This window comes from Solanum lycopersicum, chromosome 3 (genome assembly GCF_036512215.1).
Source record: "Solanum lycopersicum chromosome 3, SLM_r2.1".
In the NCBI taxonomy this organism is placed as follows: domain Eukaryota; kingdom Viridiplantae; phylum Streptophyta; class Magnoliopsida; order Solanales; family Solanaceae; genus Solanum; species Solanum lycopersicum.
This window is the reverse complement of record NC_090802.1, coordinates 51,660,562-51,684,563: the sequence shown is the minus strand read 5'-3', so window position 1 is coordinate 51,684,563 and position 24,002 is coordinate 51,660,562. Positions and strand designations below refer to the sequence as shown.

The 24,002-nt window shown below is 33.0% G+C and overlaps 2 protein-coding genes across 2 annotated transcripts; both read left to right on the top strand.

Annotated features, from left to right (window-relative positions):
- The first annotated feature begins 2,220 nt into the window (after window positions 1–2,220).
- Window positions 2,221–3,299, top strand: ERF-B5 (ethylene response factor B.5). Its single transcript, XM_004235137.5, has one exon. The coding sequence runs from the start codon at window positions 2,416–2,418 to the stop codon at window positions 3,139–3,141; it is 726 nt and encodes a 241-aa protein (XP_004235185.1). The 5' UTR covers window positions 2,221–2,415; the 3' UTR covers window positions 3,142–3,299.
- A 19,116-nt stretch (window positions 3,300–22,415) lies between these two features.
- On the top strand, window positions 22,416–23,604 carry ERF-B4 (ethylene response factor B.4). Its single transcript, XM_019212950.3, has one exon. It carries the CDS (start codon window positions 22,635–22,637, stop codon window positions 23,319–23,321), a length of 687 nt encoding a protein of 228 aa, XP_019068495.1. The 5' UTR covers window positions 22,416–22,634; the 3' UTR covers window positions 23,322–23,604.
- The last annotated feature ends 398 nt before the right edge of the window (window positions 23,605–24,002 follow it).

The following is a 24,002-nucleotide window of genomic DNA, read 5'->3' as shown; positions in this document are numbered from 1 at the left end:
AGCGTTAATGCCGTTGAAAAGTAGGTTTGAGAGGAACAATTAAGGGCCTATTTGGATGGGCTTAATAACAGCAGCTTTAAAAAAATACTTTTAAAAGTGTTGAAACTTATTTTTAAAATAAGCAGTTATGCGTTTGGATAAAAGTGCTGAAGTTGTTATGTCAAACCTGAAAAGGGAAAAATGGAAGAAAGAAATGTTAGGGTTATATGGGTAATTTGGAGATTGTATAAAAATATTAAGCACAAAAAGATAAAAATGTGGTCAACTTAAAATAGCTTATAAGCTAAAAAAAAAACACTCCTATCCCAGCTTTTAACTTTTGGCTTAAAATAAGTTTTTTTTTAACTTAAAATAAGTTGTTTTGAGTATTGTCAAATAGCTAAATAAATCAAAAACCAGCTTTTAAGTCAGTTTGATCAGCTTTTAAACTGAGCCAAACAGGCTCTAAGTCAACTGATGCGGTTCTTTTTGCCTTTGGTCATTTCAACGTGTTATGTTTTTTGTTTGATTGCAGCTTCCTGTTTCTTATAAAATAAAAAAAGTTAAAATTACGTGCAATGATAATTTATAATATTTTCTTACAAATGAATTAGTTTCATTTAAAAATAATGATAGTTGGTATCATTGATTGATAACCTGTAATAAATAGTAAATAATCTGTTAAGTTAGATTATTATAGACATAACACATAAATATATTTTTTAAATTTAACTTTAAATCATATTTATACACTTTAATTTTGTATGTGCACAAGTAGACACATAAACTTGTATAAAGTTGAACAAATAGACACACATGTCTTACATGTCATCCTACATGACATTTTTTATCCCGCGTAGTGTTCTACGTGTATTATGTCATGTAGGAGTCACGTGCTTATTTATTTAAAAGTTAAATAGTTAAAGTGTCTGTTTGTACATTATGAAAGTTGAAGATTAAAGTTAAAATTTTAAGTCAAATTTAGGTCCAACATATGTGTTATGTCATTATTATATTATACTCTCTTTATTTCAAATTAATTAAATAATTGAGATATTTTTTATTTTTAAATTTATTTGTTTGTTCAATTTGTAAGATCACATTTAGATTTTTTTTTAATTTCACCCTTCATTAATTAGTACTAAAATTATTTATTAATTAATGTTTAATTATTTTAATTATAAATTTTAACAATAATTAATAACCGGAAATGAAAAACTTTACCTAAGTTATAACTCAATTTTTTTCTTAAAGTACATAAAATACCTCTAGAATAGAAAAATTTTAATTAATATAAAATAAAGAGAGTATAGTTATGTATAAATGTTTTTTCAAAAGTTATAAGATATGCATTAATTGACATTGTGGAAAATAAATTTATGCAATTAAATTACTTAGAAATTAATTACAATAAGCTAACAAAATGACCAAAATAGCACATTTCATCACTTTGTTTTGTTTGAAACAGCAATCTTTAAATGTATTTTAATATTTCCCAAATTTCAAAATAATTATCACGTTTTATATTTTAAAAATTAATTTGATTAATTTTCAAGACTAACTTAGATTAAATTAATTTGTTATTTTGAAGCAAAAAATGCAGATATTAAAAAAAATACGGAAAAATAGTATGAATTTGAATTTTCTCATATCAATGAAAAAAATACTTCTTAAAATATTGTTAAAATTTATTTTAATTGACGCTCAAAAAGAAAATTATGACGAGTATTTTCATGATCCTAAAATGTACTATAACAATGTACGTAAATGTCGTCCATCTTTAGTTTTAAACATATTTTGTGAAAAATTAAAAATTAATTTTTTTTTTTAAAAAAAACATTCTTTTATTGAAATTGGAGTTGAATTATAACATCAAAAAATATATATTTTTTATTTAGTTAACAAATATATAGATTTTCACAATCAAATTTAAACTATTTGTTTGTCGAAACAAAATATTAAAACAGAAGAAGAATTGACTTAATAGTAAAACTATTCAAAACTAATTTTAAACACCCAATATCAACATGGGTTGTGCTGTATTAGAGGAAATATTTCATCCTTAATCAGTTATCTCGAATTCGAGTCCTGAGTATGAAGAAAATTTTGTTGATAAGATCACCCTCAAATAGTGAATAAGCAATCTGAATTTAACCGAAACTCTAACGTGAACTTGAGACGCAAGAGCGGATTTTTTTTTTTTAACTCCCGATAAATAATGCGAGGGACTAAGATTTTGGATTAGGGCTGAGGATGCTTCCTCTCTCCACCTGAGAAGCCTCCTAAGAAACCTCATCTCTTCATTTCTCCTCTTTATAACCCATCCTCCACACACTCTCTTTTCCACTCAATTTTCTCTTCAACTTTGAAGTGTTAACATAAATAGTTGACTTCTCCAACACAAATTATTCTCTTTGGTTGATTAGTGGAAGAAAAATGGGCTCTCCACAAGAGATTTATACTTCACTTGATTCCATTAGGGAACATCTTCTTGATGATGATGTTGCTTTCATGGAATATTACTGCTCTAAATCTTGTTTCTCTTTTCAAACTTCAAATCTTGATCATACCTCAAAAACAGAGTACGATGGTTTTTTCAAATTTGAGGCAAAACCACATGTTATCAGTTCAAATTCTCCGAAACAGAGTAACTTGAGAGAACGGAAGCCATCTCTGAACATTGCGATACCCGCGAAGCCAATTGTTGTTGTAGAGAATGTTGAGAGTGAGAAGAAGAAGCATTACAGGGGAGTTAGACAGAGGCCATGGGGGAAGTTTGCAGCGGAGATCCGTGACCCAAATAGAAAGGGGACTCGAGTTTGGTTAGGAACATTCGATACTGCTGTGGATGCAGCTAAGGCATATGACAGGGCAGCGTTTAAGCTTAGAGGAAGCAAAGCAATATTGAATTTCCCACTCGAAGTTGCAAACTTTAAGCAACAAAATGATGAGACTAAAACAGAGATGAAGTCATCAGGCAGTAAAAGAATGAGAGGAGAAACAGAGGAATTGGTAATCAAAAAAGAAAGAAAATTACAAGAAGAAAGAGTAGTGCCAATGGCATCTCCATTAACACCGTCAAATTGGTCGACGATTTGGGATGGAACAGGTATTTTTGAGGTGCCACCATTGTCACCCTTGTCTCAGCTTGTAATGATATAATTTTGGATTATAAGTATTTGATGAATATGCACCTGACTAAGTCTGAGGTGAATTAGGATTATAATTATGTGTCTCTTTGGATCTTTTATCTTTAATAATTTCATTCATTAAGCGTTATTTAATGTAAATACGCAATCAATCTTATATTGTTCAATTCATATGCATTCATTTTTATAATTCATCCAAATTAGATTGAATTTCTTTTGATGAATTTTGGAGGAAGAAGATGAGAAAAAAAAATTGATTATCACCATTATTATATGAATACACCACATTGATGTTATCATGTTGGATGCTATTCGCACAAATACAAAATTTATTCTTGAAAATAACATCCATTATGAGGAGTGCTTCGTGAGATTTAAGAAACACAACATGTTTCTAAGGAATGGTTGTTGCTTTGGTTCTTGATTTGATTATGTATATGTGATTCTTTTATTCGAGAGTAACTTGTAAACCTAGGCACTTTTTATTACAAGTAGTTAATACTCTTTTTGTTAAGAAAAAGGGAAAAATGGTTGGATATACTCCCAACTTTGTCATTTAGAGTTGATATACTCCTTCTTATAAAAGCTCATATATGTCCTTACCATTATACAAACGGCTTACATATATCTCTGCCGTTAAAAAAGGGCTCACATACATACTTCATTTAAACGGAAGTTAAAAAATTAGTTTTAAATTTATATTTATTACTTCTAATTTTTTTTAAAAAATTATTTAGGGGTATATATGATTCACTATCAAAGTTCAAGGTATATTTTAATTTTTTTCATCCATAAATTATTTTTTGACTTCTTTTATTATAATTATTTGAGTTTCTTATTCTTATTTTATTTTTTTCTTTCATTCCTTAGTTTAAAGAAAAAAAATTAAACTATTTTTTTTGTGTGTATTGTAATTTAATTTCGTATTCGAAGAAAAAATTTGGTCATCTACAATAAGTTTTACAAGAATATTAGTGAAACATAAATAAATTTGATTATCAAAATAATAATTATAAATTAGTCATTCAAACAAAAAAAAGTCAAAAAAAATATGTTTGACGAAGATTAAATTTACTCATATGAGATTATATTTTTTAGAAAAAATTAATAAAAATTTAGATTAAAATTATTTTTTTTTCATTTCCGTTAGAGGAAAAAGATATATGTGAGCTATTTGTTTACAAGTAGGGTATATATGAGCTACTTTCATAACAAGGGCTATATCAGCTCTAAATGACAAAGTTGAGGGGTATATCAGACCCTTTTTCCTAAGAAAAATAATGATCTACTTTGATTAGGCCACGAAGTGTTAAGAAACTAAAAAAGACTTCTAAATTTTTGGGTCCTATTTTAAAATTATGTAAAATGTATAAATTTGTCCTTTAATCTTACAACCTTAAGCATGCTATGTGTAAAACTGAAATTAAAATGTTATCAAAAAATAAATAGATCATTTTTTTTAAACTGACAAAAAAAATTGTAATAGTTGTTTCGAGTGTTTGAAGTTTTGCTTTCTACTTTCTAGATCAGGGAAAAGTCTTTGAAAGGCATTATTTCAAGGGAAAATGATCAAAAATACCCCTCAACTTTGTTTTATTGGTTGATTATTCTTACCGTTAAAACGAAGTTAGTTTTACCCCTGCAGTTTGCACACTTATCATTATTACTATCGAAATTAACGATTTGCCCCAAATCAAACTCAAATTTTCAATTTTAACCCGAATTACTCATTTCAAATAAATTATCAATAAAATTCGACCCATAACCCGTTTAATCTGGTCTTACATGCCAAATGTATAAAAAGAAAGTAATAAATTCACCAAAACCCATTTCAATTCCTAATGAACAAATGAATTTTCAGCCATTAATGAACTTTTAAGAAGTACTATTGGAAGAAAAAACAGAGGATGAAGACATGCCAAGCTTGTGTTCATGCACAAAAATAAGAACAATATTGTTATTGAAATAATCCAATAACCATCTTCCCCAAAAGTCACTGGTCTGATTCTTCAAATCCGCCGCACACGATAGCAAAAATGGAGGTGTTCAAATTCCACCATTAAACAACGACAACAACAAAAAAAAACTAAAATGTTCATGTTGCTGCAATTTTGGATGGGAAATCCTCTAATTACACAAATTCAGATCTGTAATTTCAGTTGTGAAGAAATGGGTGTTCTGTTGTCGATTTGTGTGTTTTGGGAAAGAAGTTGAAGTTATTGATTTTCGAAATTTAAAATTTAGCGGAATAGTCTGGTGCATCGTTTGTACTCTGAACCCTTTTACTTAACTATTTGTCAACTGAGCCCTTAGACTCAACGAAACTCAACATTTTAAACATCCTTGGCTTTGTGTGAACTTCAATCGCTCAATAAAAGTGATACGTCGTCATCCACGTCAGATTTTAAATGACACATCATTAATTATTTATTTTTATTGAAAAAAAAATTATTTTCACTTCTTTCCTCTTTCATTCTTCTTTAACCATGTCTCAATTTTTACATTAGATATCAGCACTACAATCATCATCTTCACTATTATCACCACTTTCCTATATCACAAAAATCACCATTATTTTTTATGTTTTCATCATTCATAAATTTCAGTTATAATTTTTTGTAAAACTTTGTTCATCACTTGAAACTTCATAAACCTCTTTTCTCCATTAATGCAAACTTTATCACCATTAAAATATTTCAATATATCCAAATATTGATTTAATAATTATTTTTTACCATCAAAATTATCAAATTTATACGTTACAAATTTGTAAAAATGAGAAGCAAAAACTAAATAAAAGACACCGTATTGATAGCTAAAGAAAAAAATATTTTGAAGATGCCACCGCCACACCACCAGATCTAGCCGTCGCCGCCAAATCTGACCGTAGCTGCCACACCATCATGACACTGCCGCCGTCGTCCATCAACGCCATACCACCAGATTTGGCCGAAATCTCTTCAATGTTGTAACTAGATCCTCCAACCTAGCCATCGCCGTCGCACTTTCTCTGACGAGCACCACTAATATCGGCCTCTCCCTTTAGAGGCGAATCAATGGAGACAAGAAGGTTTCAATGCCAAGATCTGATTACAAGAGTATAGAAAGAAAAAAGAAAGAATTGGGCATGGAATAATTGGTGTTGAAGGTGGAATATGGTGAAGAAGATGTGGTCTTTTTTTTTTTTTTTTTTAAATTTTGGTATTATTTTATTTTTTTATTAATATTTTTAAAATTGAATATAGAACTCACTAGCCTTAAGGAGTGTGAAATCACACACTCTCGCCAACTCAGCCATCTTAAAGCCCCATAAGCATGGTCAATGGTCAGAAGGGTCCGATATATTGTGTTTTATTGAGTCTAAGGGTCCAGATGACAAATAGATAAGTAAAAGAGTTCATAATACAAACTGATATAAGTACAAGGGTCCACCAGACCATTTTCGCCTTCAAATTTTAAACTCAATATCCAAGCTCCATTAATGACTATGAAGTTTCCATGGTTGGTTCAAGTTTCTGAGCTCTAATTCAACAACTAATACCCTTAGAAGCTTTTAATAATGGTTTTGAAGACATTACATATGGAGCAGCAACTATAACATATCCAATAGCAAGGGAGAAATCCATTCTTTTTTATTTTTGTTGACTTAACAAGATTGAGAAAATTGAAAATTAAATTCGATTTTGTTTATAATGATGGCGGATTTTATATGGGTTGGATTAGAAAAGAATTTCCTAAATGAATTTTAAATGGGTAATTCGGGTCGAAATTGGGAATTTAAGTTTGATTTGGGACAAATCGTTAGTTTGGAGGGTATAAATGATAAGTTTGCAGACGATAGGGGTAAAACTAACTCCGTTTTAACGACAAGGGCATAATTAACCAATAAAACAAAGTTGAGAGGTATTTTTAACCCTTTTCCCTTGTTTCAATCGTTTTAATTTTAGGGGTAAAAATTACTTAGTAATTATAAAGTTGTAATATAAAATAATTGAGAATACAGTGGAGATCTAATACGATATATAGATTAATGATTTTTTACTTCTTTGAGTAAGATATTTTTAATGATAAAATGGTCTCTATGTTGTGTATATTTCGCAACTTTACTTTTTATTTGATGATTGAAGAATTTGATTATTTAACACAGTAGAAGATTCTTTACGTTAGAATAAAATAATTTAAATATTTTGGGATGAACTAATATTAATAATTTGAATAAATAAAAATTATATTTTAGAAGTAATAAAAGAAATAAATTAAATGTGGGTTGGATATACTTTTAGATCAAATGATGCAAGGAGGATATTATTAAGTTAAAAATAAAAATGAAAGATTTCTAAATAAAAGAAAATAGAAGAAGAATATTTTAAAATCATTTTTAATAAATGTAGATCTTATTGGAAAAATTACATAATATAACAAACTTTAATATACATTTAAATAATATAGCTATAATTTAATTTTTTTTATGCTATATGACTATAACTGTACAATAAACAACAAATTTAATTGTATATCAATAATCAATTTTTTTTTATATTTAATATTAACAATTAATAAATAGAAAAATTATTATTAAACTCATAATTAATTATGTATTCATACCTTCTCTTTCATCAATTTTCTTATATTACAGATTTTTTTGTATTCCCCCCCCCTCCCCATCCCCCCCACCCCCACAATTCCTTCCAATTCAAGTTCCTTTTATATGATTGTAGGAGTGATTTTAGTGGTTCAATTCATTATACGTATATTTATACTTATATTTGTGGTTCAACCAAATGTCAAATGTCTATATTTAATAATACTTATATACATAGATAATTGTATTGTAATATTAATAAAATGATGATTTGTGAATATAAATATTATATTTGGATACACAAGTAATTTATCCAATTTGATTAGGCAATACAAGTATAGTTAACGTCAAGCCTAAGTTAACTATAAATAAATACCTAAGTTAACGTCAAGCCTCAAGTATTATAGAAAATTTTACAAAAAATATATCGACGTTTTGTTGGTTTTTTTTAGTTTTTTATATAGTCGAATACTTACACACTTTGATACATAGACATTCTATTGTTTTTCCATTTTCTTATTTAACAACAACGTATTCGTATTATAATATATTGGTGTATTCATATTTTTGGTTAACAATAGTGTATCCATTTTTCAAATTGTTGTATTCATATTCTAAAATTGTACTACTTTACCTTGTTTGATGTATTAATACATTAAATTTTTATAAATACTTGTATCATTGATATATTAATACTTTAAGTTTTATAAATAGAAATACCAATTTGAATCAAAGTATTCATATGCTAATTGTACAAGTAATACATTTTCCTTATTTAGCTATTGTAATTACAACTGTATTAGTGTATAAATAAATAAAAAATAAAAATATATGCAAAAATACAATGAGAAAAGACATGAATAAACTTTTATATTCAAAATTTTATGAATACCTTTATGATTAGTATTTAGTGAATATATTGTATTTAGAAATATAAATACAACCTTTTGTATTATGTGAATCAATCATATTTGCATACAATGTGTAATTATTAGATGGTAATTTAATAATGGAAATTTCAGTTATTTAGGACCATAATAAATAGTTGGTACTTGGAAGTTATGGTAACATATCATACCTTATTTAGTGCATTGTATAAATAATAATAATAACAAAAATAAAATAAATTTTAATACAAACATGTAACTAGAAATTGACATAAAATGTAGTCATTTCTAATAAATAACATATTTATGGCTATTGAACTTTAATAACCTTATAAATGTAGTCATTTTTGTAAATTGCTCTTTCTTTTTTCTAATATAAAAAATATCATCCGCAATTTAAATTACAAAAATAAAATACGCAAAATTAGCCATAAAAGAATTATTACTACTAGTAACAGGACAAGAGGCAGCAACCTGGATAATTCCCTTGTTGGTAAAAGGAAACAAACTTTTGCAAGTTGATTGCCTTGATGGAGTTGATGTTGCATGCAAGTAAAGGTGACAAATAGGTGGGTTTCACCGCTGTGAGCGAGTCAAAATAAATTGAGTTAATAAATATATAAGTTATTAGTTCATCAAAATGAATTAAAATATAAGTTATAATTCAACTTTGTTCGACTTTTATTAAGTTTCAATTTTCTATATATTCTTCTACCATTTTTAGTATCTTCTAAAATTAGTTACTTTTCATAATTATATATTAAATAAAATTTAAAAAATATGAACAAAAAAATTAATTAATAATTTAATTATATATTAGCCTAAACTCTAATGAACAATAGTTTAAACTGTGCTGATAATAATAAGCTCGAACTTGAATAAATTGAAAGCATTATAATTTTATGAATTAATTCTACGTACAAACAAGATGTGCACGATAGCTACATATTGTTAATTATATGTATGATTTCTATTATATTTTGTTAAATATTACTAAGTGTCAATTCCATTGATAAAGTACATTTCGAAAGGAATAATAAAGTCAAGTGATGGGGTCCTTTTTGCCTTAGGTCAATTCACGTGCTATGTTTAATGTTTGCTAGTGACTTCCTGTTTACATATTGCGTCATTTTAATGAGTTAAATAAAATTATATATGTGCAATGATAATTTAGAATACTTATCTTTCTACAAATAAACTATATTTTATATCATTATCCATAATAAACAATAAATAATCTATAAAACGTTTAAGATCTATCTATTATATAATAACTAACAGAGTGAAAAGAATTTATACAATCAATTCAAGTTACTTAAAATGCACGTAATTACAAGTAAGTATAACAGTAAAATATTTGTTGATAATATTAATATAGAAGCTAGCTGGAAATTGGATTGTTGTTGGAAGACGTTGGACTCATCCACCAAAATAGCATGTATCAGCACTTTGTTCCAAGCACCACTCTTCAGCATATTTTAATACATATTTTTTAAATCGGTGTTATAATTTCTGTCACAGTCTTTGTCCTTTGAGTGAGCACGTAGTAAACTTCATATTGTGTTAATAGCTTGCAAATCACACAAGGATAAAAAACAACGTTAGTGAAGCTTTACACAACAAACTCGACTCAGAAGACATTGAGAAGCGATTGATGGGGGTATCGATTCGATCCCAGGTTATCAGTGTGGATGACCACCCAGTCATTCCATATATTTTAACATATTAGACGGGCGTTTGCTATGAAAATTAAATATTATTTATTTTATTTGATATTTTAAAGTTGAAGCTAAAACTATGTTTGTCTATACTTTTTTGTAAAAATATTCAAAATCTTAATATACTTTTACTAAATATAATTTATATCTTTCAATTTTTATAAAAAGAACTAGTTAAAATTATTTACCTCGATTACTTTACCAGAAAATACAAGCAAATCTATATTGGAGTACTTTTCCTAAAAAAAAAATACCATAAAATATAAATTTAACATGAAATATAATTTAAATAGAGTCATATTTATAAAAATAAAATTTAATGTAAAAACTAAAAAACATGCATATAGTGGAATTTTCAAGTTGTATTTGAAATTTCAATGGACAAACGAATTCTAGGAATTTTTGAGTTCAAACATTAAATTATCACAAAATTATAATTTAAAAAAAAAAAAATTCTTCGACTAGTTTATCTGATCTTAATCTTACAATAGCAAATTAGATGACATAAAATGTATAGTAGTCACTTTGAGTATTGTATTCGTGACTATACAATGTAAAATTACTTACTATAGTAATATCAATTGCTCCTCTTGACCCGTGATTATTTCTCTTATTTAGAAGGGTTTTTTCACGTGAAATTCTTGGTGTCATTATATTTCTACTTTATTTTCATTACTTTTACCATATATATTTTTGTGCTTGTCCGTAATTTCTCAACAAACTAGTATCAGAGCCAAGGTTTTATGTGAATATGTTCTGTGGTTGCAGCACATTCTGAACTTCCACATCATAAAAGATTTACTTTGATATACGATAACAATAATTTTTTGGGCAAAAACAATGGAAGCCAACACAAGTAGAATGGTTACTTTGGATGGTGTTAATTATGCCACTTGGAAGGGGAAAATGGAAGATCTGCTTTATGTCAAGAACTTTTACAAATAAGTATTTATCACTGTAAATCCTGATAATAAAACAGATGAAGAGTGGAATCTGGTGCACAGACAGATTTGTGGATTCATTAGGCAATGGATCGACGATAATGTGTTTAACCATATTTCTGGAGAAATACATGCTCGAACCCTATGGAAGCATCTTGAAAGTTTGTATGCTCGGAAGACTGGCAATAACAAAATGTTCTTAATAAAGCAGATGTTGAGTTTAAGTATCATGATGGTTCTCCGATGACAGACCATTTGAATAATTTTCATGGGATCATGAACCAATTATCTGCTATGGGCATCAAATTTGATGAAAAAATTCAAGGCTTGCTTCTACTTGGTTCTCTACCAGATTCTTGGGAAATATTTAAAACTTCATTTTCAAATTCTGCTCCGGATGGTGTGATCTCTATGGATTCCGCCAAGAGTAGTATCTTAAACGAAGAGATGAGAAGAAAAACTCAAGGTTCTTCTTCGTCGGATGTCCTGATAACTGGCCCCAAGGGGAGAAACAAAACTCGTGGTTCTCAATATAAAGAAAAAAATAGGAGCAAATCCAGAGGCAGACTTAAGAATATTGAGTGTTATCTCTGTGGCATGAAAGGGCACACAAAGAAGTTCTGCAGGAAGTTGAAGAGGGAAAACAAAAACAAAGAGGAAAGTAAATAAGATGGTAATGAAAATTACCTAGCCACCGTCACCACTGAAGATCTTGTTACCGTTCTTGATGTAAATATGATAAACATTGCTTGTGATGACTCAAGCTGGATTGTGGACACTGGTGCCGCATCTCATGTGACATCAAGGAAGGATTTTTTCTCTTCCTATACTCCTGGTGATTTTGGAACCTTGAGTATGGGTAATGAGACTGTTTCTAAGGAGGTTGATGATGGTACAATTTGTTTGGAAACTAGTGTTGAAACTAAACTAGTTTTAAATAATGCGAAATATGCTCCTGATGTTCGTTTGCACCTAATTTCTGTTGGTGTTTTAGATAATGAAGGATATGTTAGTACCAATGGTAATGGAAAATAGAAGCTCATTAAGGGATCCTTAGTTGTGGCTCGTGGTAACAAACGTCTAGTGGACTACGACATCTGCTTGTATTGATATGGTGAATGCGATTTAGAGCGATAACTCCTCAACGTTATGACACAAGAGGCTTAGCCACATCAAGGAGAAAGGAGTTAATATTCTACCCAAGAAGAATTTTTTGTAAATTTCAAAGGTGCTAATTAGAAAGTGTAAGCACTACTTGGCTGGTAAACAAAATAGAGTTTCGTTTAAGTCCTACCCTCCTTCGTCAAAGACAGAGTTGCTTGAGTTGGTGCACTCTGATTTATGTGGTCCAATGAAGACAAAGACAATTTGTGGTGCACTCTTGTAACAACATGTTTAGTCTTTCTGAGCAACAGATGCTATTTCTGGAAAACTGGCTGAGACGACGGATCCCACGATGGACCGTCATGGGCACGACGGACCGTCGAGGGGGTCTCGTTTCAAAACACTTAGAAATTCTGAAAAATGGGTACTGAAATCGACTTTCTGAACTTCGTAACGGAATGGCAGGACGGACCGTCACAGACTCTTTAAGGGAATTGAGTCTCTGAACTCTGTGAAGGAGCAGCAGGACGGACCGTCGCAGGCACGACGGCCCGTCACGGGCTGCGTAATCCCAGGCTGAGTCGGATTTCTTTAATGTTTTAAGGGACGTTTTTGACTATTCTTGCTTTAATTATAAAGTTAGTGGGTTAATGTTAATAAGTTTAATTACTTGGGGGTTAAAAGAGATAACCTTGAGTAAATTAGTGGGTTATTATTGCCATCTTTTATTCTTAATTATATGCTAATTAGGGTAAAAGAAAGAGGGTTTGAATAAAGAAAATAGAAAGAACAAAGAGAGAGAGGATCGAACGAGAAGAGGAAAACACAAAGCAAGGATCTTGAGGAAATTGCTTGCTTGATCACGAATCTTCGGTGGAGGTAGGTTATGATTTTTATACTATACATAGTAAACTCTTAATAGCGAATGATATGTATGGGTAGTATTGTAAACCCTTCTATATGCTTAATTGTATGCTTGCATGAATGTGATTATATAATTGTGATGAAATAAGCATGATGAAGCTATTGAATCCTAAATCTTGAAAAAGAAACCCTAATCTACTTTGTTAATGATGATGCCTTAGTATAAAAGAAGGCTTGATGAACGAAAGTAGTGAGATTAGGGGATCGGGTGCCACGTTCCGACACCAGGATAGTATATGGATAGGGTGCCACGTTCCGGTACCAGGATAGTATATGAGGATCGGAGTGTCACGTTCCGACACCAGGATAGTATATGGATCGGGTGCCATGTTCCAGTACCAGGATAGTATATGAGGATCAGAGTGTCACGTTCCGACACCAGGATTGAATATGGATCGGGTGCCACGTTCCAGTACCAGGATAGTATATGAGGATCGGAGTGTCACGTTCCGACACCAGGATAGAATATCTATCAGGTGCCACGTTCCGGTACCAGGATAGTATATGAGGATCAAAGTGTCACGTTCCGACACCAGGATAAAATATGGATTGGGTGCCACGTTCCGGTACTAGGATAGTATATGAGGATCGGAGTGTCACGTTCCGACACCAGGATTAGTAAAGAGAATGAATCTTGAAATATGTTAATATTCTCAATTTAATGAACCTAAATCCCAAATAAGTATGATGGGGAGGCGTGAGTCCTCCTTGATGAGCTTGGTGTTATGACCAAGGGTTATGGTAATTGTAAATGCCGCATGTTGAGTATGGTAGTTGATTTTATGATATTATTTGATATATACTGTTTTCTATTTTTAGTTGGCCGATGATATCTACTCGGTACCCGTGTTTTGTACTGACCTCTACTTGTATGTTTTCTTTTGATTATTTGTGGAGTGCAGCAAACGTGCCGTCATCTTCAACTCAACCGCAACTCTAGCCAGTCTTCATTACTCTGGATTTCAGGGTGAGATAATGCTTCTATCTTGGACTGGATCTTCCTCTTCATGTCTTGATGCCTTGAAGTTCCGGCATGGACTAGCTGTTTACGTATTTTAACTTCTTAGATACTCTTAGATTTAGTAAATTGAAGTAGATGTTCTTGTGATGATGACTTCCATATTTTGGGGATAATAATAGTTGTTGAGTTTTTAGAAGTTATTTAATTGATTTTATTAATGAGTTTAAGCCTTCCGCATTATTTTCTGTTATTATTGGTAAATGATTGGGGTTAGATTGGTTGGTTCGCTAACATAATAGGATAAGTGTGGGTGCCAATCGCGGCCCGATTTGGGTCGTGACAAACTTGGTATCAGAGCATTAGGTTCGTTGGTCTCATCACACAAGAACGAGTCTAGTAGAGTCTTAAGGAACGGTAGGGGGACGCCTTTACTTTTTTTTGAGAGGCTATAAGACTTTAGGAAAATTCCATTCCTTCTTTCTTTCGTGCTATTACTTGGATCCAATTGGTATCTAGGTGATACAAATTGGTATCTGACCATCTTCACTCTATTTCGCAAATGGTTAGAAACTAGAGCAACGACTGCTCCAACACCAACATCGTCAAGACAAGAAGCGTCTGAGCCAGCCACTGGGGCTGTAGCTCGAGGAAGAGTAGCGGCAAGAGGCCGTGGTAGAGGTCGTGGGAGGACGTCCTCTAGAGGAAGAGGACGAGCATCTAGCCCATCTGATACTAGGGCGGTGACTCCTCCACCGACTGAGGAAGTAGTAAGAGAAGAAGAAGGATGGGAGTTTTCGGATGTGCATAGACTACCGACAGTTGAACAAGGTAACTATTAAGAACAAGTATCCCATTCCTCGCAATGATGACTTGTTCGATCAGTTACAAGGTGCTTGTGTCTTCTCTAAGATTGACTTGAGATCCGGTTATCATCAATTGAAAATACGGGCAACGGATGTGCCAAAGACTGCTTTTCAAACTAGGTATGGGCATTACGAATTTGTAGTAATGTCTTTTGGTCTTATGAATGCCCATGCTTCTTTCATGAGCTTGATGAACGGGATTTTTAAGCCATATCTGGATCTCTTTGTGATCATATTTATTGATGATATTTTGGTATACTCAAAGAGCAAGAAGGAACATGAGGAGTATTTGAGAATGGTATAGGAAATGTTGAGGGAGAAAAAGCTTTATGCCAAATTCTCCAAGTGTGAGTTTTGGCTAGATGCAGTGTCCTTCTTGGGGCATGTGGTTTCTAAGGATGGGGTGATGGTGGATCCTTCTAAGATTGAGACGGTGAAGAATTGGGTAAGACCTACTAATGTGTCAGAAATAAGGAGCTTTGTCGGTTTAGCTAGCTACTACCATCGATTTGTCAAGGGATTCTCTTCCATTGCTTCCAAATTAATGAACTTGACTAAACAGAATGTTCCATTTGTATGGTCGGATGAATGTGAAGAAAGCTTCCAGAAGCTCAAGACCTTGTTGACTACTGCACCAATCCCCCTGCCAGTGGAAGGTAAGAATTTCATTGTCTATTGTGATGCATCCTATTTGGGTTTGGGTGCAGTGCTAATGCAAGAGAAGAACGTAATTGCTTATGCTTCGAGGCAATTAAAGGTGCACGAACGTAATTATCCGACCCATGATTTGGAATTGGCTGCGGTAGTGTTTGCCTTAAAGCAATGGAGACATTATTTATATGGGGTTAAGTGTGAAGTCTACATGGATCATCGTAACCTACAGTACGTCTTTACTCAGAAAGATTTGAACTTGAGACAGAGGAGATGGATGGAACTACTGAAGGACTATGACATCACTATCTTGTATCATTCGAGAAAGGATAATGTTGTGGCAGACGCCTTAAGTAGAAAGGCAGGGAGCATGGGAAGTCTAGCTCACTCGCAAGTTTCTAGACATCCATTGGCTAGAGAGGTTCAGACTCTGGCTAACGACTTGATGAGGTTAGAAGTAAATGAGAAGGGAGGATTGTTGGCTTGTGTGGAGGCAAGATCTTCTTTTCTTGACAAGATTAAGGGAAAACAGTTTGAGGATGAGAAACTAAGCAGAATCCAAGATAAAGTATTTCGAGGAGAGGCTAATGAAGCATAAATCGATGAGGAAGGTGTTTTGAGAATTAAGGGAAGGGTATGTGTACCCGGCGTCGATGATTTGATCAACACTATTCTGACAGAGGCTCATGGTTCAAGGTATTCTATACATCCTGGTGCAACCAAGATGTATCGTGACCTAAAGCAACACTTTTGGTGGAGTAGAATGAAGCGTGATATTGTTGATTTTATTGCCAAATGTCCAAACTGTCAGCAAGTAAAGTATGAACACCAGAGGCCCGGAGGAATACTTCAGAGAATGCCCATTCCTGAATGGAAGTGGGAAAGGATTGCAATGGATTTCGTGGTTGGTCTTCCAAAGACAATGGGTAAGTATGACTCTATTTGGGTGATTGTTGATAGGTTAACTAAGTCTGCTCATTTCATTTCGTTCAAGGTGACTTACAATGCAGAGAAGTTAGCTAAAATCTATATCTCAGAAATTATTCGGTTGCATGGGGTTCCACTCTCCATCATATCAAATAGAGGTACGCAGTTTACTTCTAAGTTTTGGAAAACATTGCATGCGGAATTGGGTACTAGGTTGGACCTTAGTACTGCGTTCCATCCTCAGACCGATGGTCAGTCTGAGCGAACGATTCAAGTGTTGGAGGATATGCTTCGTGCATGTGTGATAGAATTTGGTGGTCATTGGGATAGCTTCTTACCCTTAGCAGAGTTCTCCTACAACAATAGCTATCACTCAAGCATTGATATGGCCCCAATTGAGGCACTATATGGGAGAAGATGTAGGTCTCCCATTGGGTGGTTTGATGCATTTGAGGTTAGACCTTGGGGTACCGACCTTCTGAGAGAATCGTTAGATAAAGTGAAATCTATTCAAGAAAAGCTGTTAGCGGCGCAAAGTAGGCAAAAGGAATATGCAGATCGAAAGGTTAGAGACTTGGAGTTCATGGAGGGAGAACAAGTCTTGCTGAAGGTTTCACCCATGAAAGGGGTGATGCGTTTTGGTAAAAGGGGTAAATTAAGCCCAAGGTATATTGGTCCCTTTGAAGTACTTAAGCGAGTAGGGGAGGTGGCTTATGAGTTAGCCTTGCCTCCAGGGCTGTCCAGAGTGCATCCGGTATTTCACGTGTCTATGTTGAAAAGATACCATGGGGATGGAAACTACATCATTCGTTGGGATTCAGTTTTGCTTGATGAAAATTTGTCTTATGAGGAGGAGCCTGTTGCCATTTTAGATAGAGAAGTTTGCAAGCTGAGGTCAAGGGAGATTGCATCCATCAAAGTTCAATGGAAGAATCGACCCGTTGAAGAAACCACTTGGGAGAAAGACGCTGATATGCAAGAAAGATACCCACAGTTGTTTACAGATTCAGGTACTTCTTTTCGCCCTTGTTTTTCTTCTTATGATCGTTCGAGGACGAACGATGGGTAAATTGGTATCTATTGTAACGACCTGTTTAGTTGCTTTGAGCAACAGATGTTATTTCTGGAAAACTGGCTAAGACGACGGATTCCACGACGGACCATCATGGGCACGACGGACCGTCGAGGGGGTCTCGTTTCAAAACACTTAGAAATTCTGAAAAATGGGTACTGAAATTGACTCTCTGAACTTCGTAACGGAATGGCAGGACGGACCGTCACAGACTCTTTAAGGGAATTGAGTCTCTGAACTTTGTGACGGAGCAGCAGGATGGACCGTCGCAGGCACGACGGCCCGTCACGGGCTGCGTAATCCCAGGCTGAGTTGGATTTCTTTAATGTTTTAAGGGACATTTTTGACTATTCCTACTTTAATTATAAAGTTAGTGGGTTAATGTTAATAAGTCTAATTACTTGGGGGTTAAAAGAGGTAACCTTGAGTAAATTAGTGGGTTATTATTGCCATCTTTTATTCTTAATTATATGCTAATTAGGGTAAAAGAAAGAGGGTTTGAATAAAGAAAATAGAAAGAACAAAGAGAGAGAGAGGATCGAACGAGAAGAGGAAAACACAAAGCAAGGATCTTGAGGAAATTGCTTGCTTGATCACGAATCTTCGGTGGAGGTAGGTTATGGTTTTTATACTATACGTAGTAAACTCTTAATAGCGAATGATATGTATGGGTAGTATTGTAAACCCTTCTATATGCTTAATTGTATGCTTGCATGAATGTGATTATATAATTGTGATGAAATAAGCATGATGAAGCTATTGAATCCTAAATCTTGAAAAAGAAACCCTAATCTACTTTGTTAATGATGATGCCTTAGTATAAAAGAAGGCTTGATGAACGAAAGTAGTGAGATTAGGGGATCGGGTGCCACGTTCCGACACCAGGATAGTATATGGATCGGGTGCCACGTTCCGGTACCAGGATAGTATATGAGGATCGGAGTGTCACGTTCCGACACCAGGATAGTATATGGATCGGGTACCACGTTCCGGTACCAGGATAGTATATGAGGATCGGAGTGTCACGTTCCGACACCAGGATAGAATATGGATCGGGTGCCACGTTCCGGTACCAGGATAGTATATGAAAATCGGAGTGTCACGTTCCGACACCAGGATAGAATATGGATCGGGTGCCACGTTCCGGTACCAGGATAGTATATGAGGATCGGAGTGTCACGTTCCGACACAAGGATAGAATATGGATCGGGTGCCACGTTCTGGTACCAGGATAGTATATGAGGATCGGAGTGTCACGTTCCGACACCAGGATTAGTAAAGAGAATGAATCTTGAAATATGTTAATATTCTCAATTTAATGAACCTAAATCCCAAATGAGTATGATGGGGAGGCGTGGGTCCTCATTGATGAGCTTGGTGTTATGACCAAGGGTTATGGTAATTGTAAATGCCGCATGTTGAGTATAGTAGTTGATTTTATGATATTATCTGATATATACTGTTTTCTATTTTGAGTTGGCCGATGATATCTACTCAGTACCCGTGTTTTGTACTGACCCCTACTTGTATGTTTTCTTTTGATTATTTGTGGAGTGCAGCAAACGTGTCGTCATCTTCAACTCAACCGCAACTCTAGCCAGTCTTCATTACTCCGGATTTCAGGGTGAGATAATGCTTCTAGCTTGGACTGGATCTTCCTCTTCATGTCTTGATGCCTTGAAGTTCCGGCATGGACTAGCTGTTTACGTATTTTAGCTTCTTAGATACTCTTAGATTTAGTAAATTGAAGTAGATGTTCTTGTGATGATGACTTCCAGATTTTGGGGATAATAATAGTTGTTGAGTTTTTAGAAGTTATATAATTGATTTTTATTAATGAGTTTAAGCCTTCCGCATTATTTTCTGTTATTATTGGTAAATGATTGGGGTTAGATTGGTTGGTTCGCTCACATAATAGGATAAGTGTGGGTGCCAGTCGCGGCCCGTTTTGGGTCGTGATAACTCTACTTTGTCACTTTCATTGATGATTGCTCGAGAAAACTTTGGGTCTATGTCTTGAAGACTAAAGACCAAGTGTTAGGTGTCTTCAAGCAGTTTCAGGCTTCAGTTAAAAGAGAAACTGGAAAGAAATTGAAATATAATCGTACTGATAATGGTGGTTAATATTGTGGACCATTTGACGAATACTGCAAGCATCAAGATATTAGAACCAGAAGACTCCTCAACTTAATGGTTTGGTTGAGAGAATGAACAAGACCTTGATGGAAAGATTAGATGTTTGCTTTCTGAAGAAAAGTTGTCGAACTTATTTTAGGGTGAGACTTTAATGAACATTGCACATGTTATTAATCTATCTCCAGCTGTTGCTTTGTAAAGTGATGTACCAAATAGTGTTTGGTACGGAAAAGATGTTTCCTATGACCATTTGAGAGTATTTGGATGGAAAGCTTTTGTACATGTGCCAAAAGATGAGAGGTCAAAGTTAGATGCCAAGAAAAGGCAGTGCATCTTCATTGGATATGGCCATGATGAATTTAATTACAGGCTATATAATCCAATTGAAAAGAAACTTGTGAGAAGTCGTGATACTATTTTCATGGAGAATCAAACAATTGAAGATATTTAAAAAGTGGAAAAGGTAGAATTTTCAAGTTTGATGGTATAGTTCAGCATGATGATGTTCTTCACACAGGTGTGCATGATGTTATTGGGTTTGATAATTATGGTGACACCCAGAATCATGTATCGAATCAACATATTGATTTTTATAATAACAATGATATTGTTATTGATGATCTTATTACTCATGAAGTTATGGACGAATCAAATATTTCACTTCGAAAGCCATAGGACAACGATTTTCTTTCTCTCGTTATTCACCCAATGAGTATGTGTTACTCACTAACGGGGGATAACTGAATGTTATGAAGAGGCTATGGAAGATGAGCACAAGAATCAATGGATTGAAGCATGCAAGATTAGATGGACTCTCTGCATGAGAACCACACCTATGAGTTGGTAAAATTACCCAAGGGCATGAGAGCTTTGAAGAACAAGTGGATGTTCAAAGTTAAAGTTGAAGAACACAACTTGAAGACCAGGTACAAAGCTAGATTGGTTAAGGATTCCGGTCAAAGGAAGGGTAATGACTTTGACGAAAGATTTTCTCCTATATTTATCAATGTCATTGGTGACATAGGCATGATTTTATCCTTCTATAATTAGAGCATTTTTGCTCATTTGTAGAACACACAAAGTTAGAGAGAAAAATCATATCGGAGAGCAAAGTGAGGTATTCCATAGACTATAGAAGAAAAATAGTCTGTGAAGAAAAATAAAGTGTGAGCGATATTTTAGTAAGGTAGAAAACAAAAGAGTGTTGTTCCTTTTGAGTGTATAGTAATCACTTTGAGTATTCTATTCGTGACTACACAGTGTAAAATTACTTACTATAGTAATATCAGTTGCTCCACTTGACCCATGATTTTTTCCTTATTTAGAAGGGTTTTTCACGTAAAACTTTTGGTTTCATTATTTTCCCATTTTATTTCCATTACTTTTACCATATTATTTTTGTGTTTATCCGCTTATTCCCAACATTTACAATGCTTTTAAATGCATGCATTAGTTGTTTAAAAATATTATTTCTTCCTCAAATTTCTTTTTCACTATTTCACTATTAGTGAAAGAGAATTTTGTAAATAAATAATTTAATCCCTTCTTCTTAGTTTTTTTTTTTGAAAAAAAATTATTTATCTGATTTTGATTCGATTTAAAATTTAAGAAAAAAATAAATTTTATAGTCTTAAATTAAAGATGTATATAAACACTTTCAGAAGTTAAAAACTGACTTAGACTTTTAAGTCAATTCAAACGGGCTCTAATCTTCTGTCGAGATTTATTCTTATATCGCTCGAGTACAAACATCCCTAGGATGATGTTTGATAGTTGAATAGAGTTATACAGTGGCGCAACCAGTAATTTTAGGAAGGGTGTCCAAAAATCTCATAGCTCCTAAAAATAATTTAAAGAATGGGTGTACTTAAATTTTGTAAAGCAAACTACATAACATGATTAATTTTTTAAATTAAAATGTATCACAAAATTTTAAAATCAAACTACATAATATTTAGCTTTATTATTACGTTTATTGATAGGAAGTGAAGAAATAAAGAAAAAGAGATATATTTCAGTTTAGAGTGAATTCATTTTTATGGTTCAACATTTCACAAACCTCTGATGACTAACAACAAAAAATGAAAAATAAATAATAGAATCAAACAAGTTATATTAAAGAGAATTTATATAAAGTATTTTCACTTTTAATAGCTTAATGGAACAAATAAATAGGATTTTCTTAATAACTTTAAATTTAATAATTCTTTTAAATTTTATTTAAATTTTTAATAAAAAGAAAATAATCAAAGTCAAATAACGGGAATTGAACCAGTGAAAGTTGCAAAGAACTGAGTAGGAGTTGAACGACTAAAATTACTAAGCTAGAAATTTTTTATTGTTTTTCAAAAGGTGTCCAAATTTGTGTTATTTAATCATTTAAAATATTATCTTTTATAAATACGATTTAATTTTTTGACTAAGGGTATCCTATGCCCCGGAAGTTATATATGTATTAATAATGCCCTGAAGTTATACATGTATTAATAAAGTGAGAATTAATTATGCGGATATTTGTTAACAAAGATAAACTATGAGAGGGACTAAGATTTTGGATTAAGGCGGAGGATGCTTCGTTTCTCCACCTGAGAAGTCTCGTAAGAAACCTCATCTCTTCATTTCTCCTCTTTATAACCCATCCTCCACACACTCTCTTTTCTACTCAATTTTCTCTTCTACTTTGAAGCTTTAACACAAATAGTTGACTTCTCCAACAGTTTGTTTGATTAGTGGAAGAAAAATGGGCTCTTCACAAGAGATTTATACTTCACTTGATTCCATTAGGGAACATCTTCTTGATGATGATGTTACTTTTATGGAATATTACTGCTCTAAATCTTGTTTCTCTTTTCAAACTTCAAATCTTGACCATACCTCAAAAACAGAGTATGATGGTTTTTTCGAATTTGAGGCAAAACCACATGTTATCAGTTCAAATTCCCCGAAACAGAGTAACTTGAGAGAACGGAAGCCATCTCTGAACATTGCGATACCCGCGAAGCCAGTTGTTGTTGTAGAGAACGTTGAGAGTGAGAAGAAGCATTACAGGGGAGTTAGACAGAGGCCATGGGGGAAGTTTGCAGCGGAGATTCGTGACCCAAATAGAAAGGGGACTCGAGTTTGGTTAGGAACATTCGATACTGCTGTGGATGCGGCAAAGGCATATGACAGGGCAGCGTTTAAGCTTAGAGGAAGCAAAGCAATATTGAATTTCCCACTCGAAGTTGCAAACTTTAAGCAACAAAATGATGAGACTAAAACAGAGATGATGTCATCAGGCAGTAAAAGGGGGAGAGGAGAAACAGAGGAATTAGTAATCAAAAAGGAAGATGAAAGAGTTGTTCCAATGGCATCACCATTAACACCGTCGAATTGGTCGACGATTTGGGAGAGTGGAGATGGAAAAGGCATTTTTGATTTACTTTGAATTGTCAGTATTGGGTAGATGAAGGATAAATATATGGCACCTGACTCTAAAATGTCTGAGGTGATTTGGGACACGAAGAAGGTCGTGGGTGTATCTAAGTTCTGTAATTTAAGACAAAAACATCCGTAAGATAACTGTTCGATTTTGATTTATTCATTTGTATGAAGTGGGAAATATATACCTAGTGAAGATTCAGCAAGAACTATGTATGTGTGTATAGATTTATTATCCCTGTTATCTAGTGAAGATATATAAATATTTGAATTGAGTTCATTGTTAATAATTCCGGTATTTTTTTGAAAAATATATAGATTTTGGTCTTATTATCTCATGTGAGTTGGGGGCTGGCCGGTGGTGGGTGGGTGGGGATTGGGGATCGGATAAAAAAATAAATTTTTAAAACTGATTTTTTTTTTAAATTGTTGTTTTTTCAAAAAAAAAAAAAATAATTTAAAAGTGGAAGAGAGTTTTGGAAATGTTTTCTTAACTTTTGAAGGGAAGTCATTATCCTTTGTTTTGGGGAAAATAATTAATTTGAAAACAAATTTTCAAAATTTTTATCCCAACCAAACATGAGAAAATTAAATAACATTTTTTAAAAAATATTTTTCTTCGTACCAAACACACTCTTTGTTTCAAACAAATTCAACTTATTATTCTAATAAATAAATTCTGGGCTAA